Source organism: Bos taurus, chromosome 10 (assembly GCF_002263795.3).
Source record: "Bos taurus isolate L1 Dominette 01449 registration number 42190680 breed Hereford chromosome 10, ARS-UCD2.0, whole genome shotgun sequence".
In the NCBI taxonomy this organism is placed as follows: Eukaryota; Metazoa; Chordata; class Mammalia; order Artiodactyla; family Bovidae; genus Bos; species Bos taurus.
In genome coordinates this window covers 36,249,979-36,277,248 of record NC_037337.1, presented here as the reverse complement: position 1 = coordinate 36,277,248, position 27,270 = coordinate 36,249,979, and the positions used below count along the sequence as shown (strand labels likewise).

Below are 27,270 nucleotides of genomic sequence, written 5' to 3'. Positions count from 1 at the left end.
AGACAGTAGTGTTGACTGATGCACATTATCTGTAAAATGGGAAAAAAAAAAAAGAGAGAGACAGATTTTCTTGGGTGACTTGAGAGAATCAGTCTCATAGTATAAGCCTCTGCAGATATATGTGTTTCACTAAATGTGAACTCTATCCAAGACACAGTCCTAACAAAATCCATATTTCTTTAATGGCACATACCATCTGTATAACATAGCACTACAGTGATGTAACAAACATTTTTATAAAGTGTTCTTAAATACAGAATAAATTATAAATGGTAGTTCATAATTTGTTTCATAAGGGAAAATGCACAAAAGAGAACAATTTATATTTGATGTTTAAATTTATAAGTTCCAAGAATGAATATTATTTTGTTGAGAGGATAAGAACTCACATTGGATGGTAAGATACCAGGAAGTCCCCTCTGTCATACTGACTGAAGAAGGCAGATTTCCTTTCAGTTATTCTCTAACTCCACTGGTAAGTTGTGTCCTTGGGAGAAGTGAGTGTAATCTATCTAGAGAGTTTCCAACTTAACTATGGCTTGATTTACAATCTTTCAACTTTACCATCATGGGAAAGTGATATGAATTCAGTACAAACCAAAAATCTGAATTTCAGTCCTTTCCCAGGTGAGTCATTTGCTGTACAACACTTTCAGGGTACTGGGCAAGCACACTGCGCTCCCAGTCAGCCACTTGAGCTGGAGGGTAAACAGCTGGTACACTTAGAAACATTCTGGTTCTCACTTTCAGTATAGTATTCAATAAACTACATATGAGAAATTCAGCACTTTATTACAAAACAGGCTTTATGTTAGATGATTTTGCCCAACTGCAGGCTAATGTAAGTGTTCTGAGCATGTTTAAGGTAAGCCGGGCTAAGCTACGATGTTCAGTAGGCTAGGTGCATTAAATGCATATTTAACCTGTAAAACTACCGCACAGTTGTACTCATCTCACATGCTAGCAAAGTAATGCTCAAAATTCTCCAAGCCAGGCTTCAACAGTACGTGAACAGTGAACTTCCAGATATTCAATCTGAATTTAGAAAAGGCAGAGAACCAGAGATCAAATTGCCAACATCCACTGGATCATCGAAAAAGCAAGAGAATGCCAGAAAAACATCCACCTCTGCTTTATTGACTATACCAAAGCCTTTTACTGTGTGGATCACAACAAATTGTGGAAAATTCTGAAAGAGATGGGAATACCAGACCACCTGACCTGCCTCCTGAGAAATCTGTACCAGGTCAAGAAGCAACAGTTAGAACTGGACATGGAACAACAGACTTGGTTACAAATTGGGAAAGTACGTCAAGGCTGTATATTGTCACTCTGCTTATTTAACTTTTATGCGGAGTACATCTTGAGAAATGCTGGGCTGGATGAAGCACAAGCTGGAATCAATATTGCCAGGAGAAATATCAATAACCTCACATATGCAGATGACACCACTCTTATGGCTGAAAGCGAAGAAGAACTACGAGCCTCTTGATGAAAGTGAAAGAGAGTGAAAAAATTGGCTTAAAGCTCAACATTCAGAAAACTAACATCATGGCATCCAATACCATCACTTCATTGTAAACAGATGAGGAAACAATGGAAACAGTGAGACTTCATTATTTTGGGCTCCGAAATCACTGCAGATGGTGACTGCAGTCATGAAATTAAAAGACGCTTGTTCCTTGGAAGAAAAGTTATGACCAACCTAGACACTACATTAAAAAGCAGAGACATTACTTTGCCAACAAAGGTCTGTCTAGTCAAAGTTATGGTTTTTCCAGTAGTCATGTATGGATGTGACAGCTGGTCTATGAAGAAAGCTGAGTGCCGAAGAATTGATATTTTTGAACTGTGGTGTTGGAGAAGACTCTTGAGAGTCCCCTGGACAGCCAGGAGATCCAGCCAATCCACCCTAAAGGAAATCAGTCTTGAATATTAATTGGAAGGACTGATGCTGAAGCTGAAACTCCAATACTTTGGCCACCTGATGCTAAGAGCTGACTCACTGGAAAAGACCCTGATGCTGGGAAAGATTGAAGGCGGGAGAAGGGGACGACAGAGGATGAGATGGTTGGATGGCATCACCGACTCGATGAACATGAGTTTATAATAATTATACCTCAGCTATCCTTAGCTCCTGCCTCTCCTTTCAGTTCATTAAACAAGTTGCTACCAGAATATTTCTGAAAATTTGCTCATGCTTATCTTCTCTTGAAAAATGCTGAATGATCCCCACTCTCTATAGAATCAAGTCTATACTTCTTATATTTTGGTCAAGACCTTGTAAAATGGTCTTGATGTGTCCTTTTTAAAGGTTTGTCTCCTACTATTTGTCCAAATACAACTTCTGAGCTAGGTAAACGGACTTATTTTGTCTTATTATGTTATGCTCCCCTGTCTCTGCCCTATTCATACCATTCCCTATAGTTAAATGCTTTTTAGTTTATTTACCTGGTCAAATTTAGCATTCTTCAGGATCCTGGTCTAATCTCTTTTTCCCACAAAGTATTCAATGATTAGTGTGATGGAATCCTGTTTCTTCCTTAAATACTTAGGCTACTTCCCCTGTATTTTTTTATTTACTAATATATCAGGTATGCCTTCAGTTCAGTTCAGTCACTCAGTCGTGTCCGACTCTTTGAGACCCCATGAACCGCAGCATGCCAGGCCTCCCTGTCCATCACCAACTCCTGGAGTTTACCCAAACTCATGTCCATTGAGTTGGTGATGCCATCCCAGCCATCTCATCCTCTGTCATCCCCTTCTCCTCCTGCCCCCAATCCCTCCCATCAGAGTCTTTTCCAGTGAGTCAACTCTTCGCATGAGGTGGCCAAAGTACTGGACTTTCAGCTTCAGCATCAGTCCTTCCAAAGAACACCAGGACTGATCTCCTTTAGAATGGACTGGTTGGATCTCCTTGCAGTCCAAGGGACTCTCAAGAGTCTTCTCCAACACCACAGTTCAAAAGCATCAATTCTTCGGCACTCAGCCTTCTTCACAGTCTAACCCTCACATCCATACATGACTACTGGAAAAACCATAGCCTTGACTAGATAGACCTTTTTTGGCAAAGTAATGTCTCCACTTTTGAATATGCTGTTTAGGTTGGTCATAACTTTCCTTCCAAGGAGTAAGTGTCTTTTAATTTCATAGCTGCAATCACCATCTGCAGTGATTTTGGAGCCCCCCAAAAATAAAGGCTGACACTGTTTCCACTGTTTCCCCATCTATTTCCCATGAAGTGATGGGACCAGATGCCATGATCTTAGTTTTCTGAATGTTGAGCTTTAAGCCAACCCTTTCACTCTCCTCTTTCACTTTCATCAAGAGGCTTTTTAGTTCCTCTTCACTTTCTGCCATAAGGGTGGTGTCATCTGCGTATCTGAGGTTATTGATATTTCTCCCGGCAATCTTGATTCCAGCTTGTGCTTCTTCCAACCCAGCATTTCTCATGCTGTACTCTGCATATAAGTTAAATAAGCAGGGTGACAATATACAGCCTTGACGTACTCCTTTTCCTATTTGGAACCAGTCTGTTGTTCCATATCCAGTTCTAACTATTGCTTCCTGACCTGCATATAGGTTTCTCAAGAGGCAGGTCAGGTGGTCTGGGATTCCCATCTCTTTCAGAATTTTCCACAGTTTCTTGTGATCCACACAGTCAAAGGCTTTGGCATAGTCAATAAAGCAGAAATAGATGTTTTTCTGGAACTCTCTTGCTTTTTCTATGATCCAGCGGATGTTGGCAATTTGATCGCTGGTTCCTCTGCCTTTTCTAAAACCAGCTTGAACATCTGAAAGTTCACGGTTCACGTATTGCTGAAGCCTGGCATGCCTTAGGACATCTAATTCAATCATCTCCATTCATTCCAGTATTTACTGAGCACTGACTTAGGCACTAGCAGTACAGTAGAGAACAAGTCAGTTACTATAAGCCAGGTACTACTTTAATGAGTTTTAAGAGCATGGGCTCTGAAGTTGGGTTTGATTCCTGTAGCTACTACTTAAATGTGATATGATCTTAGGAATTGTTTAACTCATTGTTTCTGTTTCCAAATCCGTCCTAGCAAAGCAAACAAAGAAGAAACAGAAGGCATCTGGGGAAGTTTTTTCCCTAATGTAGGAAATACTAGGCATGCTTGTGTAACAATGAAAATAATTTAATAGAGAGGTAGACCAGAAAATAGAAGGAGCAGAGTCCTTGGAAAAGTGGCAAGGCATGGTAACCAGATCACAATGGTAGGACCTTTGAGAGGAAGAGAGACACTCTCTATTGTAACCCAAGGTAAGAAAAGGTGGCTATAGATAGATGGATTTACCTCACACCAGTCAGAATGGCCCTCATTAAACAGCCTACAAGTAACAAATTTTGGGGAGGGTGTGGAGAAAAAGGAACCCTCCTACACTGTTGGTGGGAATGTAAATTGGTATAGCCACTATGGAAAACAGTATGGAGGTTCCTCAAAAAACTAAAAATAGAGTTACCATATGCTCTAGCAATCCTACTCTTGGGCATATAACCAGACAAAACTTTAGTTCTAAAAGATACATGCACCCCTGTGTTCACAGCAGCACTATCCTAACAGCTAAGACACAGTAGCAACCTAAATGTCCACTGACAGATGGATGGATAAAGAAGATGTGCATATATACAATGGAATACTACTCTGTGGATTAGTACACATATATACAATGGAATACTACCCCATGGATTAGTACACATATATACAATGGAATACTACTCAGCCATAAAAATGAATGAAATACTGCCATTTGCAGCAACACGGATGGACCTAGAGATTGTCATACTAAGTGAACTAAGTCTGAAAGAGAAAGACAAATACCATATGATATCGCTTACAAGTGGAATCTAAAATGTGACACAAATCGACTTATCTACAAAACAGATATAGAGAAAAAGGGAGGGGGATGCTGGGGATGGATAGATTGGGAGTTTGGGATTAGCAGTTGCAAAGTATTATAGAGAATGGATAAACAACAAGGTCCTACTATACAGTACAAGGAACTACATTCAACGTTCTGTTACAAGAGACTTCCCTGGTGATCCAGTGGTTAAGAATCCACCATGCAATGCAAAGCGCATGGGTTCAATCCTTCACTGGAGAACTAAGATCCCACATGCTGTGAGGCAGTTAAGCCCATGAGCCACAACTAGAGCCCGCATGCTCTGGAACCTGAGCAATGCAACTACCTAGCCCGCGTGCCACAACTAGAGAGTCTGTGCGCCACAATGAAGGATCCTACATGATGCAACAGACAAGATCCCGCACGCTGCAACTAAGACCTAATGCAGCCGGATAAATAAATAAATAAAATCCTGTGACAAACCACAATGGAAAAGAATATGAAAAAGAATGTATATATTAGCATAACTGAATCACTTCACTAGACAGCAGAAATTAACATAATATTGTAAATCAACTATACTTCATAAAATTTTTATAAAAGCTACATGAGTTTATAGTTTTGACGTGAAGAACATGAAGAACAGTTTAGATTAATTTGCCTAAGAGTGAGGCTGAAGAGAAGCATGAAAGTTTGAGGAAAAAGGACAAATTACGAGATTCTTACTGAGTGGGGGAAAATGTTGCCTGAATGAAAAATTTTCAGGAGATCATTGAATGTTAAAGCCTGTCATCTTAAATTTAAGTGAGGTCAGTCAGCTTTATGTTAAGATTTTTCTCTAGTATGATCCGCTATTGGGGAAATCAGGCACTGAAAACATAGATAGGGTTCATCTAAGAATGGCATCTCTTCAGATGGGGAATGTAAATCTGAGGGTATCTGTAAAGGAATGACTTTAATGAAGAGTCATAAATATAAACCAGTGAAGAGGGAAGAAAAAGCCAGGAGAGGCCCAGTGGATAGCAAGAAAGTATGTGAAATTAATAATCTGAAAGTTTCCGAGCTGTTTGGAAGTCTTACAGTAGCAATCTGTCTTCTAATTAGCTATAGCATTCTTTTTCTTTTTCGGCTGAGTCATGCAGCATGCACAGGTTCAATACCCAACCAGGAATCGAACCTGTGCCCCCTGCAGAGGAAGTTCAGAGTCTTAACCACTGGCCCTGCCAGGAAAGTCCCCCTAGCATTTTTGAAGACAGAGAAAGTGCTTTTTTGGTCCATGCTAACAGATGCTTGCCAGTAGCAGCAATCAACTCATTCTTGTCCATGCGAACAGATGCTTGCCAGTAGCAGGAATCAACTCATTCTTGCTGATATGATTAGGCAGAGTCCCAACAGCTCACCTGGCATGTTACAGCCAATGTATGACAGATCTGGGTCTTCCCAGTTCGGAATTCTCCAAACATCTCTGTGATGGATCCAGTCTCAATTCCTCCTAAAAAGAGAAACATCTCTTAGCACAATATAAATGTTAGAAACATAACCATAGAAACATCCCAGTAGCTCATCAGAAAGATGTTTACATAATTTAGAGACCCAGTCTTCAACAAGCAGTAATTTTAAAAATACCTCATTTGGAAATAATTCTAGATTCATAGACAACTGCAAAGAAATACAGAGGTTCCATGCATTCTTCATCCAGCCTCCCCCAATGTTTGTTTTATATAATTATAGTATAGTATAAATATCAGAAAATTGACACCCATACGATTCACAGAGCTTATTCCAATTTCTCCAGCTATATATGTACTCATTTGTGTGTCTGTGTAGTACTATGCAACTTATCACATTTGTAGCTTCATGTAGGTATCACCACAACCAATATACAGAACAATACCATCACAAGTCAATAAGCAGTCATTTAAAAAATAAATTATAGATAATACCTAACATTTACCAAATAATTTTTGTGTATCTGTCATTGTGCTATCAATTCATTTAATTCCAATAACTTATAAGGTAGGAAGCTTTTTTTGACCTCATTATGAGGTCAAAGGTAAGACCTTATCTTCTTCAGTAAGATAAGAAAATGGAGGCATAGAATACAATACGTAATCTGCACCATGTAACATGGCCAGTAAACGCTAAGAGGGGGAACAGGAGGGAAAGCAAACGAGCAAATCTGAGTGTGATTCCTGAACTCATGCTATTTTGTGCCTGAATGTGATCAAATATTTGGGGAAGCAACAAGAACCAAATCTAACACTAAAATTTAGGACAGCAGTGCTTTCAAAAGTTCAAAAACTTAACAGCTTTCCATCAAGTCCTGAAAATTAGTGTGCACCACAATGTACTGATACTACAGTGTAGTATGTTAACCAGCCATCAGATTTTCTACCTTGTGGTAGAGTAAAAGGTTATATTATTTCTTTAGGCAGAGGGAGATGACTTTCAAGAATGCAATTATTAATTAGAGATTAAATTATTGAATTGGCAGATAATTTTAGTATTTCTAAAGTCAGCCTCACCCTTCAGTCTTACTGAATACTTTCCTTTACTTCTTAATTCTATCTAACACATAAACATGAACCAAATATCTTAGTTATGTTCTATAACCTGGATGCTTTGCCAACCGCAGTTCACGACATAGGATAAGAGATTACGATACCTTGAAGCAGTTTGTCAAGTTCTTTGGAGCCAGTAGTAATCTGTATGATCTCAGATCGCCTTTGGTGGAACTCAGTTGCAGTGGTGAAACCCATTGGAACTAATTTAGCTGCCTCAGTCTGGGGTAAAATAAGAAATGTCAAACTGATGAAATACACTTAGTAAAGTAATAATCAGGCATGTAGTGGGAAGAGGTAACATCTAACAAAATTTCCAGAACGATTTCTCTTTAAAAAGTTATCAAAACACTCGTAAGTTCTAGTTCTAGGATTATTTTCTCTCTGGCAAATAAAGGATAAACTAATTTAGAGACTCCAAGAAGACTGGCAACAGTTTAATTGTCATTCAAATAATACACTCATGTAGTTAAAAACAACAAATTGATACACCAACACATACATAGTTTGCCTGACAATACAGTACAAAGTCCAGTGTATTTAAACCTTTGTTTCCTGTTCCATCAACCACAGAATGTATCTCTTAACTTTCTACTTTGTTAAATGAGGACATTTGTCCTTTGATCTTTGCTCCCTCATCTACTTTTCCATCTCTGTCAACTGTACATTTTCTTTTACCCTGTCAGGTTGAAAACATTTAATCCTACTTTGTAGTCACTGATAAGCCATTAATGATCAGTCTATAGGTTGATTCCAAAATTTAAAAATAAAAGCTTTCAGATACATGGCGATTAAACATAATATTCCTAAATAAGCAATGAACCAAAGAAGAAATCACAGGGGAATTTCGAAGTCACTGAAATCAATGAAATTAAGACAAAACACACCAAAACTTATGGGATGTAGCAAAAGCAGTATTTAAAGGGAGATTTATAGCTGTAAACACCTATATTAGAAAGATCTTAAATTAATAGCCTAATCTTCCCACCTTAAGTTACTGAAAAAAAGAGCAAACTAAACATAAAGCAAGCAGAAGGAAGAAGATAAAATCTGAGTGGAAACTGGTGAAATAGAGAATAGAAATACAATAGAGAAAAATCATTAAAACCAGAAGTTGCTTCTTTGAAAAAAAATCAACAGAACTGATTTATTATTTATTTATTTTTTTTTAGAACTGATTTATAAAGAGTCAAATCACTAAAATCAGAAATGACAGAGAGGACATTTCTACAATCCTTACAAAAATAAATCTATGCCAACAGATTAAATAATTTACAAGAAACAAAGAAACCCCTAGAAACACACAAACTATCAAAACTCACTGAAGTAGAACAAGAATCCAAGTCCAGGCCCCAACTAATTAGCCAAACTTGAATCTAAATTCAGTAAAATAAACTGAATCTAATGAAAGAAAGAAAAGAGGGAGGGAGGAAGTAATGAAGGAAATTAAAAGAAAGAGAAGCAGGAAGAGAAAGAGAAAGAAAGTGGGAGAGGAAAAGAGAGAAAAAGAGAGAGGGAGGGAGGAGAAAATTTGGATAAATCTACAGCAAGTAGAGATTAAACTTGTAATTTAAAAACTTTCCACAAAGGGAAAAATCTAATGAAGAGGTAAATAGTGGTCTTGCTTTATTCTCTGAACTTCTCTATATGTTTAATACTTCACTTAAAAGTTGATTATAACGTTTGTATTATAGTTATTGCAGAACCAAAGGGTGTGCTAGAAATACATTTCTTTCACTAAGGTTCCAATGTTAACAACTGATGTCTCTCAAAGTTATCTGTCAAGTTCAAATAAATTTTTTTAAATGCCACTAGTTTCAAAATCATGCTCCACTTTACGCTGCTTTTATATCTGAGCCATATCTTTCTCTAGTATTCTCTGACTTAATCACTTCTCAAAATCTTCAGTCTCTCAGTCTTACTATGTATTCTACTGACTCCTTTCCTTCTTTCTCCAAACTGGGCTCTCTGCTCTCTCTTTCACTGGCTACCTGACATAGAGCCACTCCAACCTAGGTCCTGTGTTTTCTGATTTTAGTAAAGCATATCCTCAAGTATTGATAACTTCCTAAGAAACAATAGGTAAGAGCAAAATGTTCTGAATTCTTGTATTTCTGAAAATGTGTATTCTGCCCTAACACTGGGTGAGTAATATTGTTACCAATAGAATTATAGGTTTAAAATCATTTACCCTAAGAATTTTGAAGGGATTGCTCTACTAGCTTCCACCACCCAGATTTCTAATAAGAGACGTGCTATCTTTCTGATTTTTGTTCCTTTAGAGGTCACTTACTTTTTTTCCTCTGAAATCTTTCAGTCTTCTCTTTATAACTGGTATACTGAAAATTTCACACTCAGGAGTCCAGGTGTGGGCCTTTGACATTTTGTGGGGCCTTAGGCTTCTGTTTCAGAGAAGGCAATGGCACCCCACTCCAGTACTCTTGCCTGGAAAATCCACGGACGGAGGAGCCTGGAAGGCTGCAGTCCATGGGGTAGCTAGGAGTTGGACAAGACTGAGCGACTTCACTTTCACTTTTCACTTTCATGCACTGGAGAAGGAAATGGCAGCCCACTCCAGTGTTCTTGCCTGGAGAGTCCTAGGGACGGGGGAGCCTGGTGGGCTGCCGTCTACGGGGTCGCACAGAGTCGGACACGACTGAAGCAACTTAGCATAGCATAGCATAGCATAGACTTCTGTTTGCCTTTAGCTCTGAGAAATCTTAATTTTTTTTTTGAGAATTTCTTTACTTCATTTTTCCCATAACTTCTACCAATCTTTAGGATAAATGAAGATCAATGAAAATTAGAAAGTAAGAATACTAAAGAAAGGGGAGAAGAAACTATAAGCCAATATGGAACTCTAGTTTAATAAATGCTAAAATATTTAGGGGGAAATGTACTGCAACTTTCTTTAAAAAGCACAAAAAGAGCCAAGATGTACTGATGGCTAGAGAGATAAACAGATAGATGATAAAGCAAGTATATTAAAATGTTAATAGTAGTGTCCAGGTGGTGGGTAAATGAGTGTTCACTTCAAAATTCTTTCAACTTTACAGTAAGTTCAAAAATTTTACTCAAAAATGTGGAAGGAAAATATCAAACTCACAGAAGATGTTATCCCTTCATGTCATTTAGCCCCTACATTTTCTAGTTTATGAGCTCTTCAGTTCATTTCAGTTGCTCAGTCATGTCTGACTCTTTGCGACCCCATGAATCGCAGCACAACAGGCCTCCCTGTCCATCACCAACTCCCGGAGTCCACCCAAACTCATGTCCATTGAGTCGGTGATGCCATCCAACCATCTCATCCTCTGTCGTTCCCTTTTCCTCCCGCCCTCAATCTTTCCCAGCATCAGGGTCTTTTCAAATGAGTCAGCTCTTCGCATCAGGTGGCCAAATATTGGAGTTTCAGCTTCAACATCAGTCCTTCCAATGAACACCAGGACTGATCTCCTTTAGGATGGACTGGTTGGATCTCCTTGCAGTCCAAGGGACTCTCAAGAGTCCTCTCAAAAACCACAGTTCAAAAGCATCAATTCTTCTGTGCTCAGCTTTCTTTATAGTCCAACTCTCACATCCACACATGACCACTGGAAAAACCATAGCCTTCACGAGACGGACCTTTGTTGACAAAGTAATGTCTCTGCTTTTTAATATGCTGTCTAGGTTGGTCATAACTTTCCTTCCAAGGAGTAAGTGTCTTTTTATTTTATGGCTGCAATCACCATCTGCAGTGATTCTGGAGCCCCGAAAAATAAAGTCAGCCACTGTTTCCACTGTTTTCCCATCTATTTGCCATGAAGTGATGGGACCGGATGCCATGATCTTAGTTTTCTGAATGTTGAACTTTAAAGGAACATATTATAACCAATATGAAATTGGAAGTAATTTCATTCATTCAGGGCACAAATATCATAAGTAATTTGGCATGGTTTTGCCAAACTGCCAACTGCATAGTCTGGCAGAACTTGACTTCTTTTGTTTATATAATAAGCTTGCTTTCATCTGTCTTATATCTGTAGGAATTTTCAATGTCTGACAAAGTTTTTTTTTTAATGTCTGACAAGGCATAAGCAAAGGTCAGGATTCACTGAGTCACAAAAACTGATACCCAGAGAGAAACAACAAACAGACTTTAGGGACACCTACTGGCTTAATAGTATCACAATCTTTCAAAGAGGTATTAGGTATTCAGAATTCTTATTCAATTAAGTCACCACTTTAACAAATTTATTTATTTGAGCAATCCAATAAATGACAACTGCATACTTCCATAGATGGCAACATGTTTAAGAATTTAAATTAAGGATTACTTATGATATTTGCGCCCTGAATAAATTAATACTATAAAATAACAGACTTGCTAGCACTTAAAAATTCAAAGCTCTTAGTATAATACCTGATAAAACAGAATTTACTAGGTTGTATATATAATATGAGACATTAAAATAAATCTCAGATATTGTCCATCAGATTAGGTTATGTGGTAGAACTACATGCACTGAAGCTGCAGGAAGTTTTTTTTGAAGATTCTTTAGCTTTTGAAGATGATTTTTCTCAGAGAAAATTTCTGTGAAACTATAACAGCCATCAACATAAAAGTATAAAATATAATTTTATAAATTAAACACTTGCTTTACATTATAGAAAACTTCAACAGCAAAGCTAATCAAACTCTTTAACTACACAATGGTGATCTGTGGTCAGCAATCTTTGATGTTACTATAATTGTTTTGGGGTGCCACAAACTACACCTATAGAAGACAATGAACTTAACTGATAAATCTGTGTGTTCTGACTGCTCTACCCACTGACCATATCCCCACCTCTCTCTCCCCTGAAGTCTCCCGTTCCTTAAGACACAACCATACTGAAATCAGGCCAATAAATAACCCTACAATGGGCTTCCCTGGTGGCGCAGATGGTAGAGAATCCACCTGCAATGCGGGAGACCTGGGTTCGATCCCTGGGTTGGGAAGATCCCCTGGAGGAGAGCATGGCAATCCACTCCTATATTCTTGCCTGGAGAATCCCCATGAACAGAGGAGCCTGGCAGGCTACAGTCTAATGGGTCACAAAGAGCTGAACATGACTGAGCAACTAAGCACAGCACAGCACAACGGCCTTCAGGTCTTCAAGTGAAGGGAGTGAACCTGTACCCCCGTCACTTTAAAGAAAAAGACTAGAAATGATTTGGTTTAGTGAGGAAGGCATGTCAAAAGTTGAAATAGGCTGAAAGCTAGGCCTCTTGTGCCAAACCGTTAACCAAGTTGTGAATGCAGAGGAACTTCTTGAAGGAAATTAAAAGCACTACCCCAGTGAATACATGAACAGTAACAAATAGCCTTATTGCTAATAATGAAGAAAAATTTTAGTGGCTTGGGTAGAAGATCAAAGCAGCCATAACATTCCCTTTAGCCAAAGCCTAGTTCAGAGCAAAGTCCTACTCTCTTAATTCAGGGAAGGCTAAGGGAGATGAGAAAGCTGCAGAAGAAAAGTCTGAAGCTAGGAAAAAAGCCATCTCCATAACATTTAAGAGCAAGGTGAAGCAGCTAGGGCTAATGTAGAAGCTGCATCAAATTATCCAGAAGATCTAGCTAAGATAAAGAATGAAGGTGGCTACACTAAACAGATTTTCAATGTAGACAAAATAACGTTATATTGGAAGAAGATGCCATCGAGGACTTTCATAGCTAGAGAAAAGAAGTCAATGCCTGGCTTCAACAGTTTTCAAAGAATCAGCCGACTCTCTTTTTAGCAGCTAATGCCACTGGTGACTTTAAGTTGAAGCCAATGTTCATTTACCATACTAAAAGTCCTAGAGCCCTTAAGAATTATGCTAAATCTATTCTGCTTGTGCTCTATAAATGCAACAAGTCTGGATGATGGCACACCTGTTTAAAACAGTTTACTGAATATTTTAAACCCACTGTTGAGACCAATTGCTTAGGAAAGATCCTTTCAAACTATTATTGCTCACCAACAACATACTTGGTTACTCAAGAGCTTTGGAAATGCACAATGAGATTTAATGTTGTTTTCATGCCAGCTAACACAACATCCATTCTGCACCCTGTGAATCAGAAGTAATTCTGCCTTTCAAATCTTATTATTTAAGAAATGCATCTTGTAAGACCACAGTTGTCATAGACAGTGATTCCTCTGATGAATATGAGAAAAATCAGTTGAAAATCTTCTGGAAAGGACTTACCATCCTAGATGCCATTAAGTACATTTGTTAAAAATGAAAGTATTAAAAAAAAAAAAAAGTAAATTCGTGGTTCATGGGAAAAGGTCAAACTGTCATTTAACAGGAGCCTGAAAGAAGTTGGTTTTCACTCTCATGGATGACTCTGACAGGTTCAAGACTTTAGCAGAGGAAGTAAATACAGATATGGTGGAAACGGCAAAAGAACTAGAAGTGGAGCCTAAAGTTGTGGCTGAAATACTGCAGTATCATGATAAAACTTTCATGGATAAGGAGCTGCTTCTTATGGATAAGCAAAGGGTGGTTTCTTGAAATAGAATCTACTAGCGAAGATGCTGTGAAGATTGGTGAGATGACAACAAAAGATTTAGAATATGATATAAACTTGGTTGATAAAGCAGTGGCAGGGTTTGAGAGGGCTGATGCCAATCTAGAAAAATTTCTGCTGGGGATAAAATGCTGTAAAATAGGACTTCCCGGGTGGTCCAGTGGTTAAGAATCCATCTGCCAATGCAGGGGACACAGATTCAATCCCTGGTCTGGGACCATTCACATGCGATGAGGCAACTAAGCCCACGCTTAGGGCCCGTGTTCCGCAACAAGAGAAGCCAATGAAAAGTCCATGCACTGCAACCATAATAGCCCTCATGCAGCAACAAATGCCCAGGGCAGCCAAAACATTAAACAAATAAAAATTTTACAATCCTATCAAATAGCATTGCATACTACAGAGAAATCATTCATGAAAGAAAGGAAGATTCAATCTATGTGGCAAACTTCACTGTGGTCTTATTTTAAGAAACTGCTGCAGCCACCCCAACCTTCAGAACCACCACCCTGATCAGTCAGCAGTCATAAACGTCAAGGCAAGACTCACCAAAAAAAGAATATAAATTGCTGAAGGCTCAGATGATGGGTAGCATTTTTTAATAGTAAAGTATTTTTAAATTAAGGTATACACACTGTTTTTGTAGATCTAATACTATTGTATAGTTAACAGACTACAAAATAGTGTAAACATAATTTTCATAGGCAACAGGAAACCAAAAAATTCATGTGACTTGCTTCACTGCAATATTTGCTTTGTTGTGGCGGTCTGGAACCTAACCTGCAATTATCTCCAAGGTATAGCCTATAAATACGAAAGGATAAAATACATAAAATAAAATGTAATCACAGGGTACTATGAGTGCCAAAGGAATATATGAAGCAAGAAAAATGAATAGTAGCTGCAAGACATTGGAGGGAAATAAGAAAGGATCACAGTGTATCAGGATGAAATTAACTGGATTCTAGTCTTAGTTCTGCGATCAACTGCGTAACGTTGGATAAATAACTGAACCACTGTGCTCAAGTTTCCTTATCTGTAAGGCAGAGATAACACTGGTCCTACCTCTCTCTCCCAGTGTAGGTACGAAGGGCAAGTGAGAATACTGTGTATACAAAAGGGATGGGATTTCAAAGTTAAAGTGCTATAAGGGAACTCTACTCAATATTCTATAATAACCTATACTGGAAAAGAATCTAAAAAGAATGGATATTGTATATGTACTGACATATGAATCACTTAGCTATACACCTGAAACACAACATGGCAAATCAACTATAGTCTAATGTAAAATTTCAATTAAAAAAGTTAAAGTGCAATATAATATAAAGGATTATTATTACCTTATTTTGGTTAAGCCTGTAAAATCACTTTTACATCATTTACTAAAGTTAAAAAAACCTAAGTATTAATGATGTATAATTACACTTTCTTATGATTAAAGAATCTTGCTTATGACTAGTTAATTCATAGACTACACACTGGCAGCCTAATTAACATGACTCTAATATTCAAGGAATAAAAACAACTTTTCCATTTAAAGTAATACATGTTTAGGGGACTTTCCTAGTGGTCCAGTAGCTAAGAGTCCACCCTCCCAATGCAAGGGGCCTGGTTTTGATCCCTCTTCAGGGAACTAGATCACACGTGCTGCAATTAAGACCCAGTGCAGCCAAATAAATAAATAAATATTTTAAAAATAAAGTAATACAAGTCTATTATAGAAACTGCAGAAACTTCAGAAAATTGAGGCAAAAAAAAAAAACTGTTCACATTCTCACCATCCAGAAACAACAGTGTTAGTATTTGACTGTAGTTATCCCCAATGTATATGCTGGGGATAATTTATATGTGTATATAAATACACACATTTAAAAAGATAAAGACATAAGCACACAAACACATTTTTTAACCTGCTTTCTTATATCAGGAACATTTTCATATGTCAATAAATGTTCTTCAAAACTATTTTCAGTGGCTACATACTAATGAATATATTTCTAAGGCATGACATTGTAACATCCAGAAATGGTAAGGCACACATCACTCACGGCTGGGAGGAGTGCAAACTGGTAGTCAATTTGGCAGTATTTATGTCATACCCCCATGATATTGCAGTTCCCTAGGAAAAATCCCAGTTTATTCAAGGATACATACAAAGATAATTAGCTGGTAATACAGTCACTTCTGGAAAAGGGAAGAGGGTGGCACACGGGGGATGGAAGACGGAAGACTGCGGCCTTTCACCGTATGCTCTTCTATACCACTCCCACTGCTGCCTCTCTTGGTCACACAAGCGGTACTTACCAGAATTTTATCAGCTTTGGCTTCACTAATCCCCTTAATATTTATTAGCTCCTTCTTCGGTGCATAGGCAACAGCCTCTACAGTATGAAATCCAGCTTCTTCCAATTTCTTCACATCATTGGCATTTATACCACATTGCTGAAAGTGAAGAAAACTATGGATAAATCTAAGCTTTGGTTCCCTCATCTGTTGAATGTGGATATTGGCCCTACTTATTTCACAGGGCTGTTTTTAACTGTGATATTATACGCAAAAGCTTTAAAAAGTATGCCCTACATATGATGCATTTCATAACAAATTACCAATCTATTCATCATCAAAGGTATTCTCTTGGTGGCTCAGATGGTAAAGAGTCTGCCTGTAACGCAGGAGATTTGGGTTTGATCCCTGGGTTGGGAAGATCCCCCAGAGAAGGGAAAGGCTACCCACTCCAGTATTCTCGCCTGGAGAATCCCAAGGACGGAGGAGCCTGGAAGGCTACATACAGTCCACGGGGTCGCAAAGAGTCAGACATGATTGAGCGACTTCACTTTCACTTTTTTTTAGTTTTCATTCATTATCAAAACCAGTAGTTTTAAGCTAGCACTATGTAATTAAAAGACTCGTCATGAATTGGGATTAAACCTGTAACTAAACCTTTTGACTGGAACTCTAAATGAACTTTGAGACCTGGGCCCTAAAAGGCCACTTTAAACTGGTGCTTCCCAAAGTTTTCTACATCAAGCACCCATCAAGAATAATAAGTTTTACACTAAGCTGGGTAAACAGATAAGACTGTCCCAGAGCTAAGGGGAGCATATCTTAGCATACATTCTTTGTTGCCCAATAACTGGAAAGCTCGGCTTTAACAACTGATATTAAGAATGAGGAAAACTATTTTTGGTCAGGGATTTACATGCCACTTCTCAAAAACAAACCACCCAAAGGCACTTCCTTCTCCTGATAAACAAAGTCAGCTTTGGTTTTATTAGCCACCAAAACCATGACTTTGGGGAAAGCATGCATTATTAGCGGGATATGTATGTAGAAACCAGGTCTGTTGGTTTAAGCCATAAGATTTAAGCCATAAGCAATACACATGTGTGGTTATAAGGATGCTCACTGAAACCAAAAGTTGACTCTGAATTCTCCAATGTGTTTAACAAACCCGTTTAAGTATCCTCTGAAGAGCTGAAGCTTAGGTGGGAGATGGGAGGAATATGCATAAAGAGACAAGAATGAAGACTTTCTCAGTATACTCTGCTGATTCTTTCAGCCCAAGTCAATGGCACTCACTCTGGGACCACTGTACAATGTGGAGAAATAGTGCAAGGCCCCAGGTTTCATGCTTGATGTCCTTGCGCAGAGTCTTGAACTCTCACATCTTAACCCCAAGCCAGTGTGTCTATGACAGCTGTCTTCTTAGTAAGTTCATCACAGTTCCAAGTTGGTGGAGAGATGTTGTTCCTCTCCACTTCCTGCATAGCTGGCCCAGGACACTACAATTCCCTGGATGGTAATTTCATACTTAGTACAAACAGCACAGATTCTCATGGGATCCTAGGGCTTCTTAGTTTCTGACATCCAGTTCTAAGAAAAAAAAAATGATGAAAGAGGGGAAGAATTCTTGACAAAAAAGGGACCTGGCAGATACGTTTAGCAATTGTCTTAAGTCTTTCCACAGGATCCTTGACAACACTTCTGAAAACTCTAATTTGGACTTTAGTTTATGTAAAGGCTGTGATTCCTCCCAGTAGGTAGAACAATCTTATCCAGCATTATAATTTTAAAATTAACAACCAAGCACATACCTCTAGTCGGGAAATAGGTTGTGGACCAAAGCTTTCTTCTTCCACAGAAGTATCTGCATTTGCTTCAAGCTGCATTTGCATAGCCATTACTTAGTGTTCAATACTGAAAAACACAGATGACCATCAGGAAGAACACTAGAGAAAGTACAGACGCGCAAACATAGTTTTACAGTAAATCTCTTAAAGAATTACTTACTAGGCTTTTCCTCTGGATATATATATATATAAATAGTATGTATAATATATTTAAGAAAACTTATGGACTTTTGCCTAGCTAAAAAATGTATGGCATTTTGATTCTACTTGTTTGACTTATGCTAGAACAGAACAGAATGCTAGATTTTTAATTAAAAAAAAATAGATACACAATAAGCAACAAAAGTTTACTGTATAGCACAGGGAACTACAGTCAATATCTTGTAATAAACTACAATGGGAAATAAAGTGAAAAATAATATATGTGTATATGTCTAACTGAATCACCTTTCTGTGCACCTGAAACATTGTAAGTCAACTATAGTTCAATAAAATATATATATTAAGAAAAAAAAAACGACTACTAGGCTTTTGGTTTAATCACTGACCTACCCGTGGCAGGAAAAAGAAGAAATCCCTCACCAGCTTTCCCTTCCACCTGGACAGCTTAACTATATGAACTATGTCCCCCAGTTCTCCTGCTTCATATTTCTTATAGATAAGGGCCAAGTCTTATTTGTGTATAATTTATGATACATCATAAATGTTAGGTGTTTGTTAAATATTCAGCAACTGAATGCAGATTTTCCAGGACTCTACTTAAAAAAAAAACCCCAAACTGATATAGGATTAAAGTGTTTCAGTTCCACTGTTCCCTTCCAAGAAAGCAGGGTTTCGGGGTGATGGGAAAGGAGTGAAATGAAGGTACAGAATCACTGCCATAAATCTCCACTCCTGATACAGAAACAGTGGACTGAGATGAGAATTCTCCCCACCTTAGGCAATGATCATAGTTTGTAGTCCCACATTTTGCTTCTATTGTAACAAAAGTGTATGAAATTTAAAGATCAACATTTTAACCAATTGCAGACTTCACTGAATGCACAAATGAATAAGTAACGTGAAGTACCCTGCTCAGTTTGAAATCTTCCATATAAGGCCAATACCAAAAGTCAGATTATTTTAATAGTTAAGATTGCACTGATTGAAAGAATGGAGAACAAAAAATTTTAATTATCTTCATGAGGTATTAGTAAAAGCAAACAAGTCATGATGTCTACAAGGATAAATATACTTAAGTCACACCAAAATAATCTGGACAATGTAACAATCAAGATAAATTTAATTCAAAAAATAACAGGTAAGGAATCTCCAGTCTTAGAGGCTTGACAGAAGGTAACCATTTGTTCTTGACTGGTTCTGGTGTAGTTCTCTTAGATGGCATGCTTAGCATAATGTGAGTTTATAATTCCAAATATCAGAATCATCTGAAGGCAACTTAAAGTGTCTTCCTTCATAATTTATGAAAAAGATGGCTTGAACTGTATACATAAAGCAATAACCAAAAAGCAATAGGCTTAAAAACTGGACTATATTTAAATTTGGAAATTCTATCCATCAAAATGCTATGGCTGGGACTTCTCTGGTCATCAAGTGGCTAAGACTCCAAGCTCCCAATGCAGGGGGCTGGTGCTCAATCCACGGTCAGGGAGCTAATACCCAGTGCAGCCAAAAAAAAAAAAAAAGGCTATGGCTTCCCAGGTGACACAGTGATAAAGAATCTACCTGCCAATGCAGGAGATGCAAGAGAAATGGGTTCAATTCCTGGGTTGGGAAGATCCCATGGAGTAGGAAATGCACCTGGAAAATGCCATGGACAGAGGAGATGGGAGGGTTACAGTCCATGGTGTTGCAAAATGTCAGAGGACTGGGACTTCTCTGGTGGTCCAGTGGCTAAGACTCTGCACACGCCCATTGCAGAGGGCCCAAGTTCGATCCCTGGTTGGGGAACTAGATATTCACATGCCACATCTGAGACCAAGTGCAGCCAAATAAACTAGTAAAAAAAAAAAAAAGTCAGATGACTGAGCGACTGAGCACATCTAATCAAGACACCACGGCAAGAAGGAAAGTTAAACAATAGTGAGGGGGGAAAATATTTACCACAAATATAACTCAGGGCTGATAATGAGAATATATAAAGAATTCTTGCAAGTCAGCAAGAAAGACAACCCAATAAAAAACAGGCAAAAGAGATCTGAACAAGCACTTCATAGGAGAAGATACTCAAATGGTTAATAAACGTATCCACAAATGCTCAATTTCATTAATAATCAGGAAAATTAAAATTAAAACCACAAGATAATAGCTAAAATTTTAAAAAATTAACATTAACTATTAGCAAACGTGTGGAACAACTGAACACTCATTCATCTCTGGTTCGAGTGTACTGGTACTGTATTAAATATGGAAGGTGAAGACAGACAAATGCTTTGACCCAGGAATTTTGCCACTCTATTTTTTTTTGCCACTCTATTATTAACCCACTGAAAAACATATACGTGTGCACTAAACTGTATGCAGGAATTTTCTCAGCCATCTTTGTCCTGAAAGCTAAAAACTAGAAATAATCCTGATATCCATCATTGGTATTATGAATAGGAGGAATACAACATAGCAACGAGAAAGTATTGCTAAATGCAAAGACACTTACGAACCTACAGACAGAACGTTGAGCAAAGCCAGACACAAAAATAGTCTTTCTTTACATAAAATTCAGAAACAGGCAAAATTAACCAATGGTATTAGTAGTCAATACAGTGGTTACCTCTGGCGAGAGGGTGAGTATTAGAGAAGGGGGCACAAGGGAGGCTTCTGGGTGATGACAGCATTCTTTCTTGATCTGAGTGGTATATTCATTTTGTAATGACTCATGGAGCTGTACACACTTTTGATCTGTGCATTTTTCTATTTGTATACTACACTTGGCTTACAAGATTAAGAAAAAACAGCATACGTTACTACAGATCATTACCTAGACATAACGTAAACGGTCTTCCGCACTAGGAAAAGCAAATTATCTTACGGCAACCGGAGGTGGGTACTCTGGTAAGCAAAATTTTGTGTAATGAAAGGGCACTGACCAGAAACCTGGAAACTGTGGTTCTGGCTTAAGAGCTGTGACTCTGTCACTACACAGCTCTGGATCCTGGATTCCTCGCGGACGCCCATTAAGTAGGTGTTGGAAATGCAGGCCTCCCAAGGTTCCTCCCAGGAACTCTAACTAAACGCTAGAGTGCGCTTCTATTTTCCCCTCAGCGAACTGCGACGGTCGAAGTAGCCCGGACACGTCCCGGCTCCGCCCCGCCATTTCCGAGTTTCTCACTTGGGAGAAACGGAGGGGCCCCTAAGCCTGCTGCGGAGCTGGGGCCCAAATCTGGGTCTAAGCCTGGGTCCGGCTTATACCGGGACTAACCTGGCGGTGGAAGGGGCTTGGTCTGCGTCTCACACTCACCTGGACCTGCGGCGCTTTGGTATTCGCTAGGGCAGGCTGCACACTCCGACTACCGTCTGCTGGACCCGCCCGCGCCCGATCCTGGACGGACTGTAGATCCCCTCGCTTGTGCCCCGCTTCTCTACTCCCTTGCTTCGACCTTCTGCACAAAACCCAGGCGAGTTTCAGCTTCCAACTGCGCTCCTGCGGCGCGTCTCGCCTCCTCGTAGGCCTCGGTCTCAAGCCGCAGCGCGCGCTCTGCCTACAGCTTTCGGAAATCCCGCCAAATCCTATTGGGCAAGGTCACGCCCGCGTCAACGTAACGTCTCCCCACCCTTCTCTGACCCGCCTTCCAGCCGCTTCGACCACTCGTGAGACCGAGAGTTGGGCTCGAGGAACTTGAGCTTGCAGGATGTTATGGATTCCCGTCTTCTTTTTCTCCGTTAGGACTAATCCAGAACTTGAGAGTTGCGTTTTTCTCACCCTTTACCTGATCGAGGACTACAACTCCCAAGAGGTTGTGGGCCGCCAGAGACCACATATCCCAGTATGCACCGCGGGCGGGCGACTCAGCTGTAGCTTCTCAGCCCCTCTCCGAAATACCCAGACTCTTGGGAACTGGTGGCTTAGACAGTAAAGAATCCGCCTACAATGCAGGAGACCTGGGTTCGATCCCTGGGTCGGGAAGATCCCCTGGAGGAGAGCATGGCAACCCAGTCCCGTAATCTTGCCTGGAGAATCCCCATGGACAAAGGAGTGGTGGGTTACAGCCCATGGAGTGACAGAGTCGGACATGACTGAACGACTAAGCACAGCACTGGGATCTCTTAATATGCTTCTTAAGTGTCTAACCTGGGGCATTTGGCCCTTCAGGTTGCGCTGAGCCTCTAATTTAGACCACGTACGGAGTTCAGGTGCTTTCTAGGCTCTTATAGATGGTGGAGCTGATGATGCTGAAGTACATGGGTGAAACTGGAACAGAAAGCTAATGGAGAGAAAGAAAGGACTGAAATATTAGTCAAGCTGTGGTACTTTACTGGAAATTTGCAGGATTCCGGATTTTAAGAATGTAAATCTTTTCGTAGTTTATTAAAAGTTGATTCCAGTTTTAAAGGGTGATTAGTGGTACTTTCATGCATTGGAGAAGGAAGTGGCAACCCACTCCAGTGTTCTTGCCTGGAGAATCCCAGGGACGGGGGAGCCTGGTGGGCTGCCGTCTACGGGGTCGCACAGAGTCGGACACGACTGAAGTGACTCAGCAGCAGCTGCAGCAGTGTTTACTGGTGGAGAAGGCAATGGCAACCCACTCCAGTACTCTTGCCTGGAAAATCCCATGGGCGGAGGAGCCTGGTAGGCTGCAGTCCATGGGGTCTCAAAGAGTCGGACACGACTGAGCGACTTCACTTTCACTTTTCACTTTCATGCATTGGAGAAGGAAATGGCAACCCACTCGTGTTCTTGCCTGGAGAATCCCAGGGACTGAGGAGCCTGGTGGGCTGCCGTCTATGGGGTCGCACAGAGTCGGACACGACTGAAGCGACTTCGCAGCAGCATGAAGAGATGTATAAGACCATTAGAGAACTTTGATCTTTATTCTTTAGGTAATGGGTACATCTGAAAGTTTTTAATCCAGTGAATCTCATGCTTTAGACCTGTTTTTTGTTCCGCACTACTTTATATTTATGGAGTGCTTTAAAATTCATAAACTTTTTATTTAATCCTCACATGGTTACCCTGTGGCATTGAAGGACAGATTTCAGGATAGAGTAAAAACAACAGAAACTGTTATGAAGTGCTTTAAATATTTCAGGGAAGAGATTGTCGATTTAAAAAAGTCACAACCTAAAGGTTGAGAGTTATGTTTTATTTGGTGGGAATTTTTAGGACTTAAACCCAGGAGGCAGAATCTCAAGTAGCCTTGAGAGAACTGCTCAGAGGAGGCAAGGGGAGGAGCCAGGTTATATAGAAGTTCTACAACAAAGGACAGGCAGGCTGAATATCAGAGATTATTGTTAAAGGAAACCAGATATTCCAAGTTAAGAAATTTGGTGATTTTCCATGTCTGGGAAGATGCAAAAGTCTCGTGAGATCCTTGTTAATTGATATGGCAGGAAATAACTCCATTTCTCAAGATGAAGGTTTGCATTAGAGCAATGACAGAACAGATTCAGGAAGCATTCTGAAGGTAGAATTAACCTAACTAGTGATTCTAGATAGTAATTGGGGATAATAGTGAACTGCCATCCATACCGGAGATACACACCTTCATGCCTATTCTTCATATACTCTCCTTAGAACACCTGCAAACCCACAGCCCCTCTTGGCTATGTGATGATACATAACTTTGACCTTTCATTAAAATAGAATTCCTGTGGCTGTGGGGATGTCAAACCAGAGAAACCCATTTGCAGAAAGGTTAAGAAATGGAGATAAGGAAGTGGGAAAGAGTCAAACAGAAAGAAACTGTTTTGAAATCTGACTGCTTCCCAGATCTTTCCAGTTTCTCAGGGGCCCTGCAGCACTTAATGCTCTTGAGGTCCATGAGATAGCTCTACATTCCAATAATCTCCCTACATTCCAATAATCTTTTTTTTCCCCAGCTTAAACAAATTTGAGTAGTTTTATGTTCCTTTCTTCCAAGACAACCAACTAAGCTGGAAGTAAGACAAAGTAGATTTCTTACCAACAGTTCAATTAGCAATTCATGAGAATATCTATAAATGTGTAATTGAAGTTTTGAATATATATATCCCAAGTTACAAGGTAAGTGACCAATCTGAAATCTCAAGGAGGCAACTTCTAACAAAACCAAAACTTAATCAGCAGAAATCTGATCATTTGTTCAAGAATATGATCTCATTAGCATAATCAACCTGGAGCACAAAAAAGGAAATCCCATGTCACGTCCAAATGATCTATTTGAGTAGTACAAGAATGATGCAATATTAGAAAAAGTCAGTTATTTGGCTATATTAATGGGTCAAGGAGAAAAATCAAATGACTAATTTTATCACATTGGAAAGCATTTGTCAGGAAGAAATTTTCCTCTACCCTCATAGGTTCTTCTGGCTGATCTGAGAAATTGACATTAAGACAAAAGGAGAAAAATCAAAAGTTTAGTAATATGTACACCTGGAGTGATGCAGGAAATCTGAGTAACTCTGCAAAAGAGCAGAAACCCTCACCTTAAAAACCATCTTTAGCAAAAGACAAAACAGGATGTTGGGGATAGTGGCTTAGGACTTTAAAGGAGAGGAAGGCAGATGGAAAGGCAAATGTTTGGCAAATAAATATTTGTTGGGTCATGCAGAGACAATGGAACACAGAGTAGACTCGTGATACCTCTGTACCAGGAACAAACCTCTGAATTTTTTTTAGGCAATCAGGGGAAAGGTCAAAGTTACTTTCTGATCTTGATCAGGTCTTGATTGTTTTCAATTTGAAATAACCTACAAACCAAAGAGATATTTTGGAGTACTAAATTCTGTTCTACATATCCAATAAAATTAAACATCAGTTCAGTTTAGTTACTCAGTTGTGTCTGACTCTTTGAGACCCCATGGACTGCAGCATGCCAGGCCTCCCTGTCCATCATGAACTCCTGGAGTTTACTCAAATTCATGTCCATTGAGTCAGTGATGCCATCCAACCATCTCATCCTCTGTCGTCCCCTTCTCCTCCCACCTTCAATCTTTCCCAGCATCAGGATCTTCAAATGAATCAGCTCTTCACATCAGGTAGCCAAAGCATTGGAGTTTCAGCTTCAACATCAGTCCTTCCAATGAATATTCAGGATCGATTTCCTTTAGGATGGACTAGTTGGATCTCCTTGCAGTCCAAGGCACTCTCAAGAGTCTTCTCAAACACCACAGTTCAAAGGCATCAATTCTTCAGCGCTCAGCTTTCTTTATAGTCCAACTCTCACATCCATACATGACTACTGGAAAAACCATAGCCTTCACGAGATGGACCTTTGTCGGCAAAGTAATGTCTCTGCTTTTTAATATGCTGTCTAGGTTGGTCATAACTTTTCTTCCAAGGAGTAAGCGTCTTTTTACTTCATGGCTGCAGTCACCATCTGCAGTGATTTTGGAGCCCCCCAAAATAAAGTCAGCCACTGTTTCCCCATCTATTTCCCACGAAGTGCTGGGACCAGATGCCATGATCTTCGTTTTCTGAATGTTAAGCTTTAAGCCAACTTTTTCACTCCCTTCTTTTACTTTCATCAAGGGGCTCTTTAGTTCTTCACTTTCTGCCATAAGGGTGGTGTCATCTGCATATCTGAGGTTATTGATATTTCTCCCAGCAGTCTTGATTCCAGCTTGTGCTTCATCCAGCCCAGCGTTTCTCATGATGTACTCTGCATATGTTAAATAAGCAGGGTGACAATATACAGCCTTGACGTACTCCTTTTCCTATTTGGAACCAGTCTGTTGTTCCATGTCCAGTTCTAACTGTTGCTTCCTGTGTGGATCACAACAAACTGTGGAAAATTCTTAAAGAGATGGGATTACCAGATCACCTTATCTGCCTCCTGAGATACCTTTATGCAGGTTAGGAAGCAAGTTAGAACTAGACACGGAACAATGACTGGTTCCAAATCTGGAAAGGAATAAATCAAGGCTCTATATTTTCACTCTGCTTATTCAACTTACAGGCAGAGTACATCATGTGAAACACTGGGCTGGATGAAACACAAGCTGGAATCAAGACTGCTGGGGAGAAATATCAGTAATCTCAGATATGCAGATGACACCATCTTTATGGCAGAATTTCCAATAGAAATCCCAGTGGGATTTGTGTCAATCACTGGCAGTTGCCTATCCAATAGTATGGCTAAAAAAACTTAGTATGTGGAAGGATGCTCTCTAGTAAGATATGAATGAATTTGTCTTCATCCATATTCTTTTGTGTGTTGTTTGAATTTTTTGTACAAATTTGACTTTACAATGATAGTTTTAAATTGTAACAAAATATAAAATGTCTTGGAATAAACTTAACAACAAAAGTACACATTAAAAGGAACTTTAATAAAGGACACAAAACAGAAAAGCATACTATCTACTTGTAATGGAAGATTCAGCATCTTTAAGATAGCAGTCCTCCATTAGTTGATCTTTAAATTTAATACAACATGATCTCAGTAAAAATGTCAACAAGGATTTGTTGCAACTGACCCAGCTAATTCTCACCTTTATATGGTAAAATAAAAAGCAGGAAGAGTCAGGGACATTCTGAAATAAAAGGGTCTGAACCAACCAGCCAGTAAACTAAATTATAAAACTGTAATAATTAAAATGTACTTGTACACAAAAGTAGGTCAATGGCACAGACTAGTTTTCCCAGTGTTGTAGTTCCCTATTGCTGCTGGTAACAAATTACCATAAATTTAGTGGCTTAAAACAACAGAGATGTATTGTCTTACAATTCTAGAAGTCAGAATTCCTAAATTCTGAGTCTCAATGAACTAAAATCAAGGTGTTGGCAGGATTGTGTTCCTTCTGGAGGTCCTAGAAGAGAGTCTGTTTCCTTGTCTTTTCCAATTTTCAGAGGCATTTGCCTTCTCTGGTTTGAGGTCCCTTTCTCCATCTTCAAAGCCAACAATCATTCTGATTTCAGCTTCCATCATCACATCTCCTTCTCTGACTCTTGACATCCTGACTCCCTCTTATAAGGACCCTTGTGATTACATTGGATCCACCCAGCTAATCCAGGATAGTTCCACATGTCAAGATGTTTCA

The 27,270-nt window shown here is 39.3% G+C and overlaps 1 protein-coding gene across 2 annotated transcripts in view; it reads right to left on the bottom strand.

The window, feature by feature from the left end:
- Positions 1 to 22,017, bottom strand: part of RAD51 (RAD51 recombinase) — a 35,963-nt gene extending 13,946 nt beyond the window's left edge. The window contains 5 exon segments of one of the 2 annotated variants that reach the window (NM_001046179.2): positions 6,267 to 6,358; positions 7,532 to 7,649; positions 16,271 to 16,408; positions 18,061 to 18,163; positions 21,551 to 22,017. In NM_001046179.2, the coding sequence (NP_001039644.1) occupies positions 6,267 to 6,358; positions 7,532 to 7,649; positions 16,271 to 16,408; positions 18,061 to 18,147 (435 nt within the window). In that variant the 5' untranslated portion in view covers positions 18,148 to 18,163; positions 21,551 to 22,017. 2 annotated transcript variants of the gene reach the window in all.
- Between the last annotated feature and the right edge of the window lie 5,253 nt (positions 22,018 to 27,270).